Source organism: Canis lupus, chromosome X, assembly GCF_048164855.1.
Source record: "Canis lupus baileyi chromosome X, mCanLup2.hap1, whole genome shotgun sequence".
In the NCBI taxonomy this organism is placed as follows: domain Eukaryota; kingdom Metazoa; phylum Chordata; class Mammalia; order Carnivora; family Canidae; genus Canis; species Canis lupus.
The window spans coordinates 65,774,431-65,791,563 of NC_132876.1; the positions used below are offsets into that span (position 1 = coordinate 65,774,431).

General features: G+C 38.4%; 1 protein-coding gene across 3 annotated transcripts in view; it reads right to left on the minus strand.

Annotated features, from left to right (window-relative positions):
- Positions 1–17,133, minus strand: part of UPRT (uracil phosphoribosyltransferase homolog) — a 33,620-nt gene that overhangs the window by 5,745 nt on the left and 10,742 nt on the right. For all 3 annotated transcript variants that reach the window (XM_072817607.1, XM_072817609.1, XM_072817608.1), the window contains 3 exons: positions 6,664–6,706; positions 4,004–4,073; positions 2,910–2,972 (listed from right to left, as the gene is read on the minus strand). In XM_072817607.1, the coding sequence (XP_072673708.1) occupies positions 2,910–2,972; positions 4,004–4,073; positions 6,664–6,706 (176 nt within the window). The remainder of the gene's footprint in view (positions 1–2,909; positions 2,973–4,003; positions 4,074–6,663; positions 6,707–17,133) is intronic.

Genomic DNA, 17,133 nt, shown 5'->3' on the forward strand with positions numbered 1-17,133 from the left:
ACTTTCTATCACTGTTGTAAACATAAAAACAGTTTCTAAAATATATGAAAATCAACCAATAGCTAATAAGATTAAAAAATAACCCTGTCTATGCATTACCCCAAGGTCATCTGCTATATACTAGGGCTGTGAGGATGCTGTTACCTTTAGAGCAGGAACTGGACTGAAATAGAAGAAAAAATGCCTTAAAAGCCCATCTCCATCGTCTTCACCAGTTTTTAAAAAGTTAAATAACATTGTCCTGAAAATCCTATCATTGCTTAAAAGCTATCATATTTTTTTTAAAAAAGGAGAGCTTAAAGCTCCTATTTTACTTGAGGCCTTCAATTGTTCACCGACAGAAATACACAGCCAGAGAAAAGGCAATGCTTATATGTGAAAATACCCATCGTCTCCAGTGCAAGCAAATGAGGCTTCCACTGAAGCTTGGATGTTGTAAAAAAAAGTAATTAATTAATTTGTTAATTAATTTATTTATGTATTTATTAAGTTGCTGAATGGAAGTAACCATCCCCATATAACAGGTAGACATTCTAATTACAGGCACATAATTTTTTTTTCTCATTAAACTTTTGTTTTAATGGGTCTCAAAATTCTGTGACAGATTTTTGGTCAAGTTGTTTCCATTAAAAAGTACTGATTTTAAAAACTAATAACTTAAAACTGCCACACACGCACAAAAAGAAAAAAAAAACAAATGGTCCACAAAACATTCTCCTTTCCTTATGAAGGTTTTACGATGCATTGTTATCATTGGCCAGTCTTTTACTATTAAACTTAAATGGCCAATTGACACAAACAGTTCTGAGACCGTTCTTCCACCACTGATTAAGACTGGGGTGGCAGGTATTGGGGATAATATTCATTTAGCCTTCTGAGCTTTCTGGGCAGACTTGGTGACTTTGCCAGCTCCAGCTGCCTTGTTGTCCACTGCTTTGATGACACCCACAGCAACCATCTGTCTCATGTCACGAACAGCAAAATGGCCCAGAGGAGGATAGTCAGAGAAGCTCTTAACACACATAGGTTTGCCAGGAACCATATCAACAATGGCAGCATCCCCAGATTTCAAGAACTTGGGACCATTTTCCAGCTTCTTTCCAGAACGACGATCTATCTTTTCCTTCAGCTCAGCAAACTTGCAAGCAATGTGAGCTGTGTGACAATCCAGCACAGGTGCATAGCCAGCACTGATTTGGCCTGGATGGTTCAGGATAATCACCTGAGCTGTGAAGCCAGCTGCTTCCATTGGTGGGTCATTTTTGCTGTCACCAGCCACGTTGCCATGACGAACATCTTTGACAGATACGTTCTTGACATTGAAGCCCACATTGTCCCCAGGAAGAGCCTCACTCAAAGCTTCATGGTGCATTTCAACAGACTTTACTTCAGTTGTAACATTGACTGGAGCAAAGATGACCACCATACCAGGCTTAAGAACACCAGTCTCCACTCGACCCACTGGTACAGTACCAATACCACCAATTTTGTAGACGTCTTGGAGAGGCAGACACAAGGGCTTATCAGTTGGAAGAGTTGGTGGCAGAATGCAATCCAGGGCTTCAAGCAGTGTGGTTCCGCCGGCATTCCCATCTTTACGGGTGACTTTCCATCCTTTGAACCAAGGCATGTTAGCACTTGGCTCTAGCATGTTGTCACCATTCCAACCAGAAATTGGCACAAATGCTACTGTGTTGGGGTTGTAGCCAATTTTCTTAATGTAGGTGCTGACTTCCTTAATGATTTCCTCGTATCTCTTCTGGCTGTAGGGCAGTTCAGTGGAATCCATTTTGTTAACACCAACAATTAGTTGTTTTACACCCAGTGTGTAAGCCAGAAGGGCATGCTCACGGGTCTGCCCATTCTTGAAGATACCTGCTTCAAATTCACCAACACCAGCAGCAACAATCAGGACAGCACAGTCAGCCTGAGATGTGCCTGTAATCATGTTTTTGATAAAGTCTCTGTGTCCTGGGGCATCAATGATGGTCACATAATACTTACTGGTCTCGAATTTCCACAGGGAGATATCAATGGTGATACCACGTTCACGTTCAGCTTTCAGTTTATCCAAGACCCAGGCATACTTGAAGGAGCCTTTTCCCATCTCAGCAGCCTCCTTCTCAAATTTTTCGATAGTTCTTTTGTCGATCCCACCACATTTGTAGATCAGATGGCCAGTAGTGGTAGACTTGCCCGAATCTACCAGTCCAATGACGATGATGTTGATGTGAGTCTTTTCCTTTCCCATTTTGGTTTAGGTTTAGCGGTGGTTTTCACGACACCTGTGTTCTGGCGGGAAACCCATTGCGAAAAAGCGGCACATAATTTTGTTGCACAAAGTCTGGTTTAAAAGAATAATCAGTTGGACTCAAATACAAATACAACATTTATAAAACAAGCAATTGGAAATACCTAGAGTTAATAACAGTTAAGTGCTTTTGCCATATGGTCACATACACAGCAACTATAAAACTAAAAACACTGAATAAGCCATTCACTCCAGCTCCTAGTAGGGTAGGATTATTCTGTTCCCTACAAAAGAAATTAAAACAAAACAAATTATTTCTCCAGTCAGGTATTCAGAGTTCTGCAGGCCTGAATTTGTGCCATATTCTATCAGTTTTTAAGCTCCCCGGTTCTCCCCAAGACAGCACCATCTTATCCTCCTATCCCACCCTGAAGCTCTCTGAAAGTGGCTTACCCATGGGGGCAGGCCAGTAGAGTAGATGCTTTATAGTTAAAATTAGTCAAGCTCAGCAACACACAGGCCACCATGAGGACAGACAACACAGGTGGTGAGATTTTTGTGAAGGCGGGATGCATTTATGGCAGACAAGCCCACCTCTCTCCTGGACAACTGTTTCTATGTGTGCGAAGAGACAAGAATCACATATATGCAAACCTACCGCTTCTCATTATGCTGACACCACAATTTCCCTTCTCAAATTTCACTCCTTCATACTTGTATCCTATTGGGGAATAAAATCAAAGAATTTATCTTTCATTACTAGAGAAATCCACATATTTTTAAAGTGTCTATAGCTTAAAGCCAGTGGGTACAGAGCAACCATTGTCTAGACATTCTGTATAACCTCTTAGGTAATGAGAAGTCATGATTTTTCAGTTATTTCTTAATCCCTCATAAGAAACCTGTGGGGAGAATTGGGAGATGTGGACTTCACCAACCAGGAATAGGACTGATATTCACGTACACATTCCTCAATTTGAATTCAGAGGGGAATCATTGCACTCGGAAGTGCTATAAACCCCATCAATTCAAACTGGGAACTCACTGTGAGCTACAGCAGAGAGCCTCCTCATTCCAACCCTTTTTATGAGCTTCCATTCTGCCTTAAAAAGCAGGAGACAGAGGTTGAAGTAGTTACCAAGACATGTTCAACCCTTAGTGTCATCCTGAATTTGTATCAATTATGATGCAACAAGCTCGAGACCCTAATTTTCCTAAAGTTAACCTTTGAATAGAACAGCTTCCATTATTTACTAAAGGAGAAAATCAGAATTTCAAATCCCTGAAATAAGGATCTTCAGCTGTGTTCTATTAGAGTAAAACAAAATATTCTCTTCAAATCTCATCATATCTAGTTTTCTTTGTCTTTTTCACTTCTCACTCTTTTACCTGGAGTTTCAATGCCAAACCAACCCACCCATTTATTAATACTGGTAGCTTCTCCCACAGAGTTGAAGATAAGCTGCCAGCAATTCTTAACTCTGGTCCCAATGGGCTGTCATCAAAGGCAACACTTGCATGCTAAAGAATATTTATTAACCTTTAACTTGAATTGACAAGCAATTCATTAACAAAAAGTCACCCACATAGATTTTTTACTAAATGTCTCTGAGTTTAATAAGTTATTTAAAAGAACAGCTCCACCTAGACTCCTCATTTTGCATACTGATTTACTCAGACTGCTGTTTTCCATTTCCCCCCTAATTCTCAGAGTTTTCATGATGAGAATCTGAGAGTAACAGTCCTAGTTACCTGTTGGGGTGGTCACCATGCATTCTTTGTATGGCAGCTGATTCAATCCCTCTTCCACAACAAGTCTGATCTACAGAGTTAAAAGAAGAGTAAGTTGAGAACCTGCTAGGTCTACTGTTAGCTGTTAGCTTCAGGAGCTGAACACTAGGCACAACAGGCAAGGGTTTAGATTATGGAGGTAGGAAGGGGGCACCTATCATAGGTTAGATGCAGAAATAGACCCAAATGTTTGGCTGCTTGCTGCTAGGTATCCAACCTTGGGAAGGCACATGATTGCCACCAAAAGGCTCAAGTATGCCTTCTGATTCTCATTCAGTTAGTCCAGCCGATATTATTATGAGAGATGCAAAACTACAAGTGACAAGAGTCATCCTTGGAGAGAGAGCATGAGGTGGGGGAGGGGCAGGTGGAGAGGGAGTCTCAAGCAGACTTCCCACTGAGCGCAGAGCCTAACCTGGGACTCAATCTCACAACCCTGAGATCATGACCTGAACCGAAATCAAGAGTTGGATGCTTAATGGACTGAGCCACCCAGGCACCCCTCCTAATAACACTATTCTAAAGAGTCTTACCTCCTGCCTATCTCCTGCATCTCTAGGACAGAAATTAATGTGTCCAGGCCTTATAAGAGAACATAAAACCAGAAGGGTGACTAAATATAAAGAACTCAAGATCTGAGTGCCAGGGAAGCCAATCCTGATATATCCATGATAGAATTAATGTCAACTATAATGGAACCCTTGTGCTAGAACAGTGAACTAGAAATCCTCAACACCAGAAACCTAAATAGCTCCAGTCCCAACCACAACCATGAAAGACCCTCTGCATACATCCCCAATATCAGAACCTTCAGAGTCAACTGCAGAGAAGAGAGAGGTCCAAATTGCCATCCCCTCATGTGAATTATGCCACAGCTCCTTATTGTCTTATTTGGTCAAGATATAAGCAGGTAAGCATTTTACAATAACCATGAACTTAACTCCTACCTTCTATAGACAGAAAGCAAAGAAAGCAAAAGGAAGAGGAACCATTTTCTACTAATGAACACCAAGACTTCTGTTTTCTCCATGACAGCCAATGACACAAGTTCCTTCCTCCTTGAACCTATTCCTTTGGTTTGATAAAAGCATAAAGACCGAATGACCTATCACTCCAGGAGGGTCAATTACATTGACCTTAATGCAAGCCAAGGGATATTACTGCCCCTGGAAGCTCAAATGATTATAAATTAAGTGGCCTCTGAACCAGGAATACTTAAATCCAAAAGCATAAGAGGAGCTGCCTGTACTTGGGAATTAAGATTTTACCCATGGAAAATCTAGTTTCATGCCTTTTCCCCCATCACACTCCCTTTAATAATTATTGTCTATTCTCTGATTACACCTGTGAAGTTAATAAGCCACTTTTCTTTCTTTCCCAAACTAAAAACTGACAACAGCATTTAGAATGTAAACTCCATGAGATCAGGAACAATGTCCATATTCTTTGCGGCTGTTATCTCCTCCCCCTGCAACACAGCCTAGCCCAATGCCTAACTCAAGTTCAGTAAATGTTTTGTAAATAGATAAATACTAATAATCACAGCAGAAAATGTGTCAACCTTATTCCAAGCACTGAGCACACAAGAAGGAAATGCAATGTTTTACCTGAAAACAACTCAATTCGGCCTGAGATCCTCTCAGATCACACTAGCTAAACTGAATTGGGCTCATCAGAAAGGATGAATACTGACCATTTACATCGACGTGGATGGAACTGGAGGGTATTATGCTGGGTGAAATAAGTCAATTAGAGAAAGACAAATCATATGGTCTCACTTATGTGTGGAATATAAGAAATAGTGAAAGGGGCCATGGAGGAAGGGGGCAGGAAATGAGTGGGGAAAAATTAGAGAGGAAGCAAACCAGGAGAGACTCCTGACTGGAAAACAAAGGGTTGCAGAAGGGGAGGTGTGGGGGGACGGGGTGACTGGGTGACAGGCACCAAGCAAGGCACTTGATGGGATGAGCACTGGGTATTATATGCAACTGATGAATTACTGAGCTTTACACCTGAAACTCATGATGTACTTACTATATGTTGGCTAATTGAATTTAAATTAAAAAATAAATTTTAAAAAAAGGTTTCCTTCACGAATCTAAAAAATAAATAAGCAAATTGAATTGGGCTTGACCAGTCCTTAACAGGAAGCCCCTGAGGAAAGTATACACAGTCCAACTTAGTATTTCACATGTGAGGATAATACAGAAAAGGCAAAATAAATAACCTCCCATGAAAACTACAAGAAGGATATTAGTTTTTCTGTATTAAATGTATACCACAAGGGTAACTTCTAGGTCTCCTTATATCTTTGATTTTCTTTTAACGTACTTCACTTCACTGCCCTAAGATGAGGTCTTTAAGGGTTGCCAAGATCCACTTGAGAGGTAGAAGTACCTCAGAATTATAGAGAATGAATTCATGGGCAATGCTTTGAGGTTAAATGGATTGAGGCACAGCCTTAATGAAAGAGCAGAAACAACACTTCAGAAGTTTACCAGGATGACGATTACTTGGCACAATCTCTCTCATGCCCAGAATTCCCTAAAAAAAAAGTCAGTTGGCCTACTATGATTATATCACTAAGAACAATAAAACAAAAAAGGAAAGACTCCACCTACCAAACGATCCGCAGAAAACATGAAGTCCCCTCTACTGGCTGTCCTAGAAAGAAAGTAGTATAAATTTTAGTCCATATTAGAGCTTTAAGGTAAAATATTACTTAATACATATAGTAACAATGCTATTAAGAGCTATTACAGGGACACCTGGGTGGCTCAGTGGTTGAGCATCTGCCTTTGGCTCAGGGCATGATCCCAGGATTCTGGGTTCGAGTCTCACATCAGGCTCCCCTTGAGGAGCCTGCTTCTCCCTCTATCTATGTCTCTGCCTCTTTCTCTGTATCTCTCATGAATAAATAAATAAAATCTTTTTAAAAAAGAGCTATTACATACTAAAAGCCTAAAAGCTTATAAGTATAAACTATTACTGAGGCAAGATATTTTTCACTAGGATATAGGAACTTGAATGACTTGATAAATATTATTGAAAATGCTTACTCGATATCAACATTAGAGACAGGAATTGAAATGATTATCCCACTGAGCTGCCCAAATATATATTATTCCACAAGGAGATGAATGAAGCTTCCCCTGCAAGATGGCAGCAAGTCAACAGCTCAAGTTAAGAGAAAAACTTCTGCAGTATGAAAACCGGGTTCTTCCCAATCTCTCCATCCATTCACCTTGAACTAAAACCCACATTACCAAGGTAAGTAACCTATCTACTTTGTCTCTAATCCTTTTTGGAATGAGAATGATACAATACAAACAAATAAATCTTCCACTTTTGCCACTCTTTGCAAGAATACATAACCTGATTTCCAAGACCTCTTTCTCAAATTATTTGTTCCTTTTGCCTGTTTTTTCCTTTTTTTTAAATTTTTTTATTTTTTTATTTTTTTATTTTTTTATTTTTTGCCTTTTTTTCCAATCAGATGCTTTATTCCTTAGACCATTTTGCCTTTTTCCTATACATTTCCTCTGGTCAACACTTTCATATCCTGAGGCGCCCAAGTAATAAATATCCAAGGTTGCACCTACCCACCTAACCAACCAAAAGGGAATGTTAAAAGGCTTACATTTTTTTTCTGTGTGTAAAAATCTAGTATTGTTCTATCCTCTTCTCCCACAGAAGTTAAATGATTTGACTGACAGACTGATTTACAGTTTATGTGCTTAAAAAATCCCTATCTGCCTATCCATAGCATACCTAAAATATTCCCCCAACACAGCATAGAAATGGCATATGTAAGCATATATAATCTCAGTATACCATTAATCACTACTCCTTTTTTTCCCCAAGCTGTATTTACTTTTTCTGACAGGAAAAAGCAATGAAATATCCTTGACACAAATGATATTTGGTTTCTTAGAGTAACCACAATTCTATCATAGTATAGATATTAACTCTCTAAGATATGAACCATGATTGAGCAATAGCAAAAATATAGGTCTGTATTCTTTATATATAAATATTCCCTGAACTCAGAAAACTATCCACACATACCTACACACACACGCACACGCACACACACACACACACATTTTTTAAAAAGGCTGTACTTAAAGAACAAACTAATGGTTGCCAGAGGGGAGGGGGATAGGGGTATGGGAAAATTGTGTAAAAGCGAGTAGAAGATACAAGCTTCCACTTATGGAATGAACAAGTCATGGGAACAAAAGGCACAGCATAAGGTATATAGTATATGATATTGTAATAGCACTGTATGGTGACAGATAGCAGCTACACTTGTGGTGAGCATAGCATAACATATAAACTTGTGGAATCACCTTGTTGTACACCTTTTACTAATATAACATTGTGTGTCAACTATACTCACATCAAATAAATTAAATAAATTAACTAATAAAGCAGACTCTTACCATGGTTTTCAAATAAAACTACACTTTTACGCTAGCACCTTTCATTTCTGGATTTAATCTTCACAAAGTACTTGTCAGGAAATAAAAGTTAGTGAACTACAAAAAATACTGAAGCCTACTTTCTGTTTGCCAGACCCATATAAACAAACAATGTAGCCAGCCAGAACAGTTTTTCAATAAGGAGGAAAAATCTGGATTTGCCTTATAAGAAATACTCAGTAAAATATCTTGGGAACACATCTGAAATATTTGTTTTTAATTTCTGAACAGTTACACATACATTTATTACACAGAAAAATCATATTAGGCTAAATGATCAGAGCTGTCCAAATCCATTATTTGGCTTTGAAATCAGGCATTTTAACACCTTTCATATTCTCCCCCAAGATATCAGCCTCAACTGCTAACTTTTCCATAATAATCACCTTCTCTACATTCCAAAAAAGTATACACTAGAGCTGTCATCTCTTGATAGCTATTTGACTTCCAATTAAAGCATTTACTGTTCTAAGTCATCCCACTACAAACAGTAATTACCACCCCATCTCCTGCTGTTCAAGACCCATACTGTATACTTTTAATCAATTTAGAAATTGAACTACAGCTAGAATACAATAAGTTGATTGCATTGAAAAAAAATCCACAGTGGTCTTCAATACTCACATCTAAACCCTTAACACTGTTATCACTAGAGTTTCACAAACAGTTATATACTTGTCAGATCAACAAGTTGCACATATTCTCTGAATCCCTACTTTATGCTCAATACTGCACCAAAGTGTTTGTTAATAAAGGAATTTCAACGTAAGCTCAGGTCTTATTCACTCCATACACTTTGTTTCAAATTGTAACTCTATTCACTTGTCTCAAAATCATTTTTTAAAAGATTTTATTAAAAAAAAATTAAAAGATTTTATTTATTCATGAGAGATACACAGAGAGAGGCAGAGACACAGGCAGAGGGAGAAGCAGGCTTCCTGTGGGGAACCTGATGCAGGACTCAATCCCAGGACCCTGGGATCATGCCCTGAGCCAAAGGCAGACGCTCAACCACTGAGCCACCCAGGTACCCTTCAAAATCATTTTTTTTTAAATTCTCATACTAAAAACAAAGTTCTGAAAGTCATTTTAATCATCTTCTATCTAATAACAGTAAAAAAATCTAATGCAAAATTATCACAAAACAACAAAAACTGACACACATTTCTGGAATATTCTAACCTATAGCCAAATGATCAAATGTCAAATATTTAAACAGTGGTATTCAGACACTTTTAATTCAGAACACAGAAATCTAATTAGTGTTAAGCTGAGCATTTTTTTAATTGTACAACCTTCAAATAGTATTCACAGTGCAGACCTAATCATATCATCAAATATACTTTTCTTGACACTTCCCCCAACAAATGTGTCACACATCTGTAGAAACAAAATGAAAGCCAAAGGCAGCCATTTTAAAACGTTATCTTTACAATGAAACAACAAAAGAATGAGAATCATACAGGAAGTCAAATCCTTGTTTTAATGTGGACTTGGTAAATTTGATTCTTCCCTACTTAAGCCTGTCTATAAAGCACTTTAAAAATTCCACAGAGGCTTCAGCAATTGTGGAAAACATGCATGTCTCACAGCAAATGCAGACCAAGATGAAACTTCTTGAATCTCACTGAACTCTAATTATCATGCATGAGATATAGAACTATGACAGAGGAATGTTTTTATAATATTAAAAAATTAAAACTTCAAGTAGAGATCCTCTCCCCTATTCCTTCTAGTCCTTACTGCTACTACTACTAGAGGGAATGTATAGAGTGTTGGAAGATGTTCTCCCCTGGGACAATTACAACTTCAATTTCTATAACAGAAATTGCCATTTGATCACTCTCTGCTACTTCTCTCCATTCAAAATAAACTTGACAGCTCTCCCCCTTTTATTTACAAAGACCATTTTAACAACAACACACATACACTAAGTATACAAAGATTTATTTATAAAGCTTTTCTAAAAAGGTCTGAAAGTTACAGCAGGTACCTCACATATTACTCCCTTCTTTCTCACAGGTCACTATTTAGTAAAAGTTTCCTTGGTGCCAAGTATTAAGCACTTGTGCATTACCTGATCTACTCCTCATACAACCTTAAGAGGTAGATTCCATTACTACCACTTTAGTGATGAAAACAGTGAGGTTTATAAGAGGTGAAGGACTTCAAGGTACTTCCCATCCTGAAGCTCTTTGATTCCAAGGCCCTGAGGAAAGCCATTATTTATTTTGCTCTAATAAGACAATGTTTTCTAAAGGTGACCGTTTTTAAATGTATTTTAAAGATATTTCTCTCCCTGCAAACGAGACTGGCATGGACACTCAATGCAAACAATGAAATAGACTCCGGTGGGCAAATAAAACATTATTAAAATGCGCCTTTGGAAGAGAGAAAAGCTGCCATTATAACATGGCTTGTAAAAAAGTTAACACATACAAGAAGAATACACCCTTTCCAAAAATTATTAAATCAAAACCTCTGACCCATAACTTAAACAATTTAATTTAAATCAATTCCCAGGAGACGCCTGGATGGCTCAGTAGTTGAGTGTCTGCCTTCGCCTCAGGTCTGCCTTCAGCTCAGGTCCTGATCCTGGGGTCCTGGGATTGAGTCCCACACTGGGCTCCCCATAGGGAGCCTGCTTCTCCTTCCTCTGCCTATGTCTCTGCCTCTCTCCGTGTGTCTCTCATGAATAAATAAATAAAATCTTTTTTAAAATCCATTATATAAATCAATCAATCAAATCCCAGTAGCATTGATTTAGGTGTCATTTTTTTTAAAAAGGCCTGAGGAGAGAGTTAAGATGGAACAGTAGTAGGGGAATCCTAGGCTTGCTTCCTCTCTAAATTAGACCCAGATAAATATCAAAACATTCCAAACATCTGATCAATTTGAGTGGTCAGAGAACAAATTGGAAAACTAGAGAAAAAAGAAGCCACAACGTGGAAGGTAGGAGGTGTGGAGACGTGATACACGGGGGAGGGGAGAAAAGAATCCTTGGGTTCTGTGGAGGGGAGGGAGCCTTAATCTCAGAGACAGAGACAGAGAGAGAGAGATAGAGAGAGAAGGCAGCATGCAGAGAACTGCACCAGAGAGAGATTGTCCAAGACCATTCACTGGGAAAACTACAGTGGCTGATTACTGCAAGTTTTTACAAGCATTGGAGCCGAAAGTATGAAGTATTAGAAGTACCTGCAACTGCTGGGAGAAGCCCCCCCACCAGACCCTGCACCTTGCAGGGGCATATCTAACAGGGCAAATCCACCTAAAAATCAATGCATCAAGCCATACCCCAGAAGACTAGCACAAATTCCTCACAGGCACCAAGTCAACTGATCATAGAGTGCTGCAAAACTTCAGCTATAGTGGAAATAGGATCTAACTTTTTTTTAGACCTCTTCTTAATATAGCCATTACTAACAGCAGCAGGAATATAATAGGCTTTCCTTACAATCACACACACAAAAAAACAGTGACCTAGACAAAATGACAAAGTGTAGGAATTCACCATAAAAGAAAGAATCAAAAGAAGTCAGAGCCACAAAGAAGTCAAACTCTCCCTCTTCGCTGATGACATGATACTCTACATAGAAAACCCAAAAGACTCCACCCCAAGATTGCTGGAACTCATACAGCAATTCGGCAGCGTGGCAGGATACAAAATCAATGCCCAGAAGTCAGTGGCATTTCTATACACTAACAATGAGACTGAAGAAAGAGAAATTAAGGAGTCAATCCCATTTGCAATTGCACCCAAAAGCATAAGATCCTAAGAATAAACCTAACCAAAGAGGTAAAGGATCTATACCCTAAAAACTATAGAACACTTCTGAAAGAAATGGAGGAAGACACAAAGAGATGGAAAAATATTCCATGCTCATGGATTGGCAGAATTAATATTGTGAAAATGTCAATGTTACCCAGGGCAATTTACACGTTTAATGCGAACCCTATCAAAATACCATGGACTTTCTTCAGAGAGTTAGAACAAATTATTTTAAAATTTGTGTGGAATCAGAAAAGACCCCAAATAGCCAGGAGAATTTTAAAAAAGAAAACCATATCTGGGGGCATCACAATGCCAGATTTCAGGTTGTACTACAAAGCTGTGGTCATCAAGACAGTGTGGTAATGGGACAAAAATAGACACATACATCAATGGAACAGAATAGAGAATCCAGAAGTGGACCCTCAACTTTATGGTCAACTGATAATCGATAAAGGAGGAAAGACTATCCACTGGAAGAAAGACAGTCTCTTCAATAAATGGTGCTGGGCAAATTGGACATCCACATGCAGAAGAATGAAACTAGACCACTCTCTTTCACCATACACAAAGATAAACTCAAAATGGATGAAAGATCTAAATGTGAGACAAGATTCCATCAAAATCCTAGAGGAGAACACAGGCAACACCCTTTTTGAACTCGGCCACAGTAACTTCTTGCAAGATACATCGACGAAGGCAAAAGAAACAAAAGCAAAAATGAACTATTGGGACTTCATCAAGATAAGAAGCTTTTGCACAGCAAAGGATACAGTCAACAAAACTCAAAGACAACCTACAGAATGGGAGAAGATATTTGCAAATGACCTATCAGATAAAGGGCTAGTTTCCAAGATCTATAAAGAACTTACTAAACTCAACACCAAAGAAACAAACAATCCAATCATGAAATGGGCAAAAGACATGAAGAGAAATCTCACAGAGCAAGACATAGACATGGCCAACATGCACATGAGAAAATGCTCTGCATCACTTGCCATCAGGGAAATACAAATCAAAACCACTATGAGATACCACCTCACAGCAGTGAAAATGGGGAAAATTAACAAAGCAGGAAACCACAGATGTTGGAGAGGATGCGGAAAAAAGGGAACCCTCTTACACTGTTGGTGGGAATGTGAACTGGTGCAGCCACTCTGGAAAACTGTGTGGAGGTTCCTCAAAGAGTTAAAAAAAGACCTGCCCTACGACCCAGCAATTGCACTGCTGAGGATTTACCCCAAAGATGCAGATGCAATGAAACGCCGGGACACCTGCACCCCGATGTTTATAGCAGCAATGTCCACAATAGCCAAACTGTGGAAGGAGCCTCGGTGTCCATCGAAAGATGAATGGATGTGGTTTATGTATACAATGAAATATTACTCAGCCATTAGAAATGACAAATACCCACCATTTGCTTCAACATGGATGGTACTAGAGGGTATTATGCTGAGTGAAATAAGTCAATCGGAGAAGGACATACATTATATGGTCTCATTCATTCGGGGAATATAAATAATAGTGAAAGGGAATAGAAAGGAAGGGAGAAGAAATGAGTGGGAAATATCAGAAAGGGAGACAGAACATGAAGACTCCTAACTCTGGGAAACGAACTAGGGGTGGTGGAAGGGGAGGAGGGCGGGGGTGGGGGTGAATGGGTGACGGGCACTAAGGGGGGCACTTGACGGGATGGGCACTGGGTATTATTCTGTATGTTGGTAAATTTAACACCAATAAAAAATAAATTTATTACTAAAATAAAAAAAGTCAGAGCCATGGATTTAATCAATACATATACAAGTAAGACGTCTGAACCAGAATTTAAATCAACAATTACGCTGAAGCAAATGATGGGTATTCATCGATTCTAATGGCTCAGTAATATTCCATTGTATATATATACCACATCTTCTTTGTCCATTCATTTTTTGAAGGACATCAAACAAGGGCTAGTGGAAGGGGAGGTTGGCAGGAGGATGGGGTGACTGGATGACGGGCACTGAGGGGGGCACTTTATGGGATGAGCACTGGGTGTTATACTATATGTTGGCAAACTGAATTTAAATTTAAAAAACGTAAAAAAAATGCTATAACCATAAGAGTCCCTGAAGAAGAGAAAGAAAAAGGGGCAGGAAGTTTATTTGAACAAATTATAGCTGAGAAATATCCTAATCTAGGGGAGGAAACAGACATCACAATCTAAAAAGCACAGAGAACTCCCATTAAATTCAACAAAAGCTGACAATCACTAAGACATATCATAGCCAAATTCATAAAATATGCACAGACATGGAAAGAATCCTGAAAGCAGCAAAGGAAAAGAAGTCCTTAACCTACAAGGGAAGAAGGAACAGGTTGCCACAGATTTCTCCATAAACTCTTGGCTGACCAGAGGAAAGTGACATGCTATATTCAACATGCTGAATGGGAAAAACAGACAGCCAAGAATATATCACTATCATTAAGGGTTACCCGAGACTCGGGCACCTGGGTGGCTCAGTCCATTAATGGTCTGCCTTACTCCCAGGTCATAATCCTAGAGTCCTGGGATCAAGCCCTGAATCAGGCTCCCTGATCAGCTTCTCCCTCTCCTCCAGGCTCACGCTCTCTCACAATCTCTGCTGCTATCTCTGTCTTTCAAATAAATAACTAAAATATTTTTTAAAAAAGTTATAAGACCCTCATTTTAGACCTAAAGACACCTGAAGGGATGCCTGGGTGGCTCAGTGGTTGAGTGTCTGCGTTTGGCTCAGGTCGTGAACCTAGGGTCCAGGGACTGAGTCCCACAATAGGCTCCCTGCAGGGCCTGCTTCTCCCTCTGCCTATGTCTCTGTCTCTCTCTCTCTCTGTGTATCTCTCATGAATAAATAAATTAAATATTTTTTAAAAAAAACCTGCAGATTCAGGGGATGGAGAGCCATCTATCATGCTAATGGACATCAAGAGTCAGATTAGCCATACTTATTTCAGAAAAACTAGATTTTTAAACCAAAGACTATAATAATAGATGAAGGGTATTATATCATAATTAAGGGGTCTATCCATCAAGAAGATGTAACAATTGTAAATATTTATGCCCCCAAATTGGGAGCGCCCAAATATATAAATCAATTAATAACATATGTAAAAAAAAACTCATTGATAATAATAAAATAATAGTAGAGGACTTTAATACCACACTTACAGCAATGCACAAACCATCCAAACAGAAAATCAACATGGGAACAATGGATTTGAATGAAACATTGGACTAGATATATTAACAGATATATTCAGAACACTTTACCCTAAAGGGCAGAATACACATTCTTTTCAAGTGCACATGGAACATTCTCCAAAATAGATCACATACTGGATCACAAAACAGCTCTCAACCAGTACAAAAAGATTGAGATCATACTATGACTGTTCTTTCCTTTTTTTAAAAAATTTTATTTATTTATTCATGAGAGACACAGAGAGAGAGTCAGAGACATAGGCAAAGGGAGAAACAGGCTCCCCATAGAGAGCCTAATATGGGTCTCGATCCCTGGACCCCAGGATCATGACCTAACCAAAGGCAGATGCTCAACCACTGAGCCACCCAGGTGCCCACCATGCATGTTTTCAAACCACAATGCTATGAAATAAGAAAAAATTTAGAAAGACAAATAAATGGAAGTTAAAGAACATTCAACACAAGAATGAATGGGTTAACTAGGAAATTAAAGGAGAAAAAAAATACATGAAAGCAAATGAAAATGAAAACACAACAGTCCAAAACCTTTGGATACAGGCCTACCTCAAGAAGCAAGAAAAGTCTCAAAAAACAGAACCTACAGGAGTTAGAAAAGGAATAGCAAATAAAGCCTAAAGCCAGCAGAAGAAGGGAAACTACAAAGATTAGAACAGAAATAAATTATATAGAAACCAAAAAACTAGAACAGGTCAATGAAACTAAGAGCTGGCTCTTCAAAAGAAAAAAAGTGATAAAAAAAAAGAAGAAAGAAAAAAGTAATAAACATCTAGCCAGAGTTATCAAAAAGAAAAGAGAAAGAACTCAATAAATAAAATCATGAATGAAAGAGGAGAGATCACAACTAACATCATGAAATAGAAACAACTATAAGAGAATATTATGAAATAGTATATGCCAACAAATTGGTCAATCTGGAAGAAATAAACAAATTCCTAGAAACATACAAATGACCAAAACTGAAACAGAAAGAAATAGAAAATTTGAATGGACCTATACATAACGAGTAAAGAAAATAAATTAGTAATCAAAAATTTCCTAACAAACAGAAGTCCAGGGCCAGGTGGCTTGCTAAGAGAACTCTACCAGAAATGTAAAGAAGAGTTAATACCTATTCTTCTCAAACTGTTCCAAAAAGTAGAAATGGAAAGAAAATTTCTACACTTGTTCTACAAAGCCAGCATTACCTTGATTATAAAACCAGACAAAGACCCCACTAAAAAGGAGAATTACAGGCCAATATCCCTGATGAACATGGATGTAAAATATCTCAATAAAATATGAACAAATCAAGTGCATTAAAAGAATTATTCACCATGATCAACTAGGATTGATTTCTGGACTATAAGGGTGGTTCAATATTTGCAAATCAACCAGTGTGGTATATACCACATTAATAAAAGGATAAGAACCATATGATCCTCTCAATAGATGCAGAAAAAGCATTTGACAAAATAAACAGCATCCATTCTTGATTTAAAAAAAAAAAACCCTCAACAAAGGAGGAATACAGGTAAAATATCTCAAAATAATAAAGATCATAAAGAAAAGACCCACAGCTAATATCCACAATGGGGAAAGACTGAGAACTTTTCCTCTA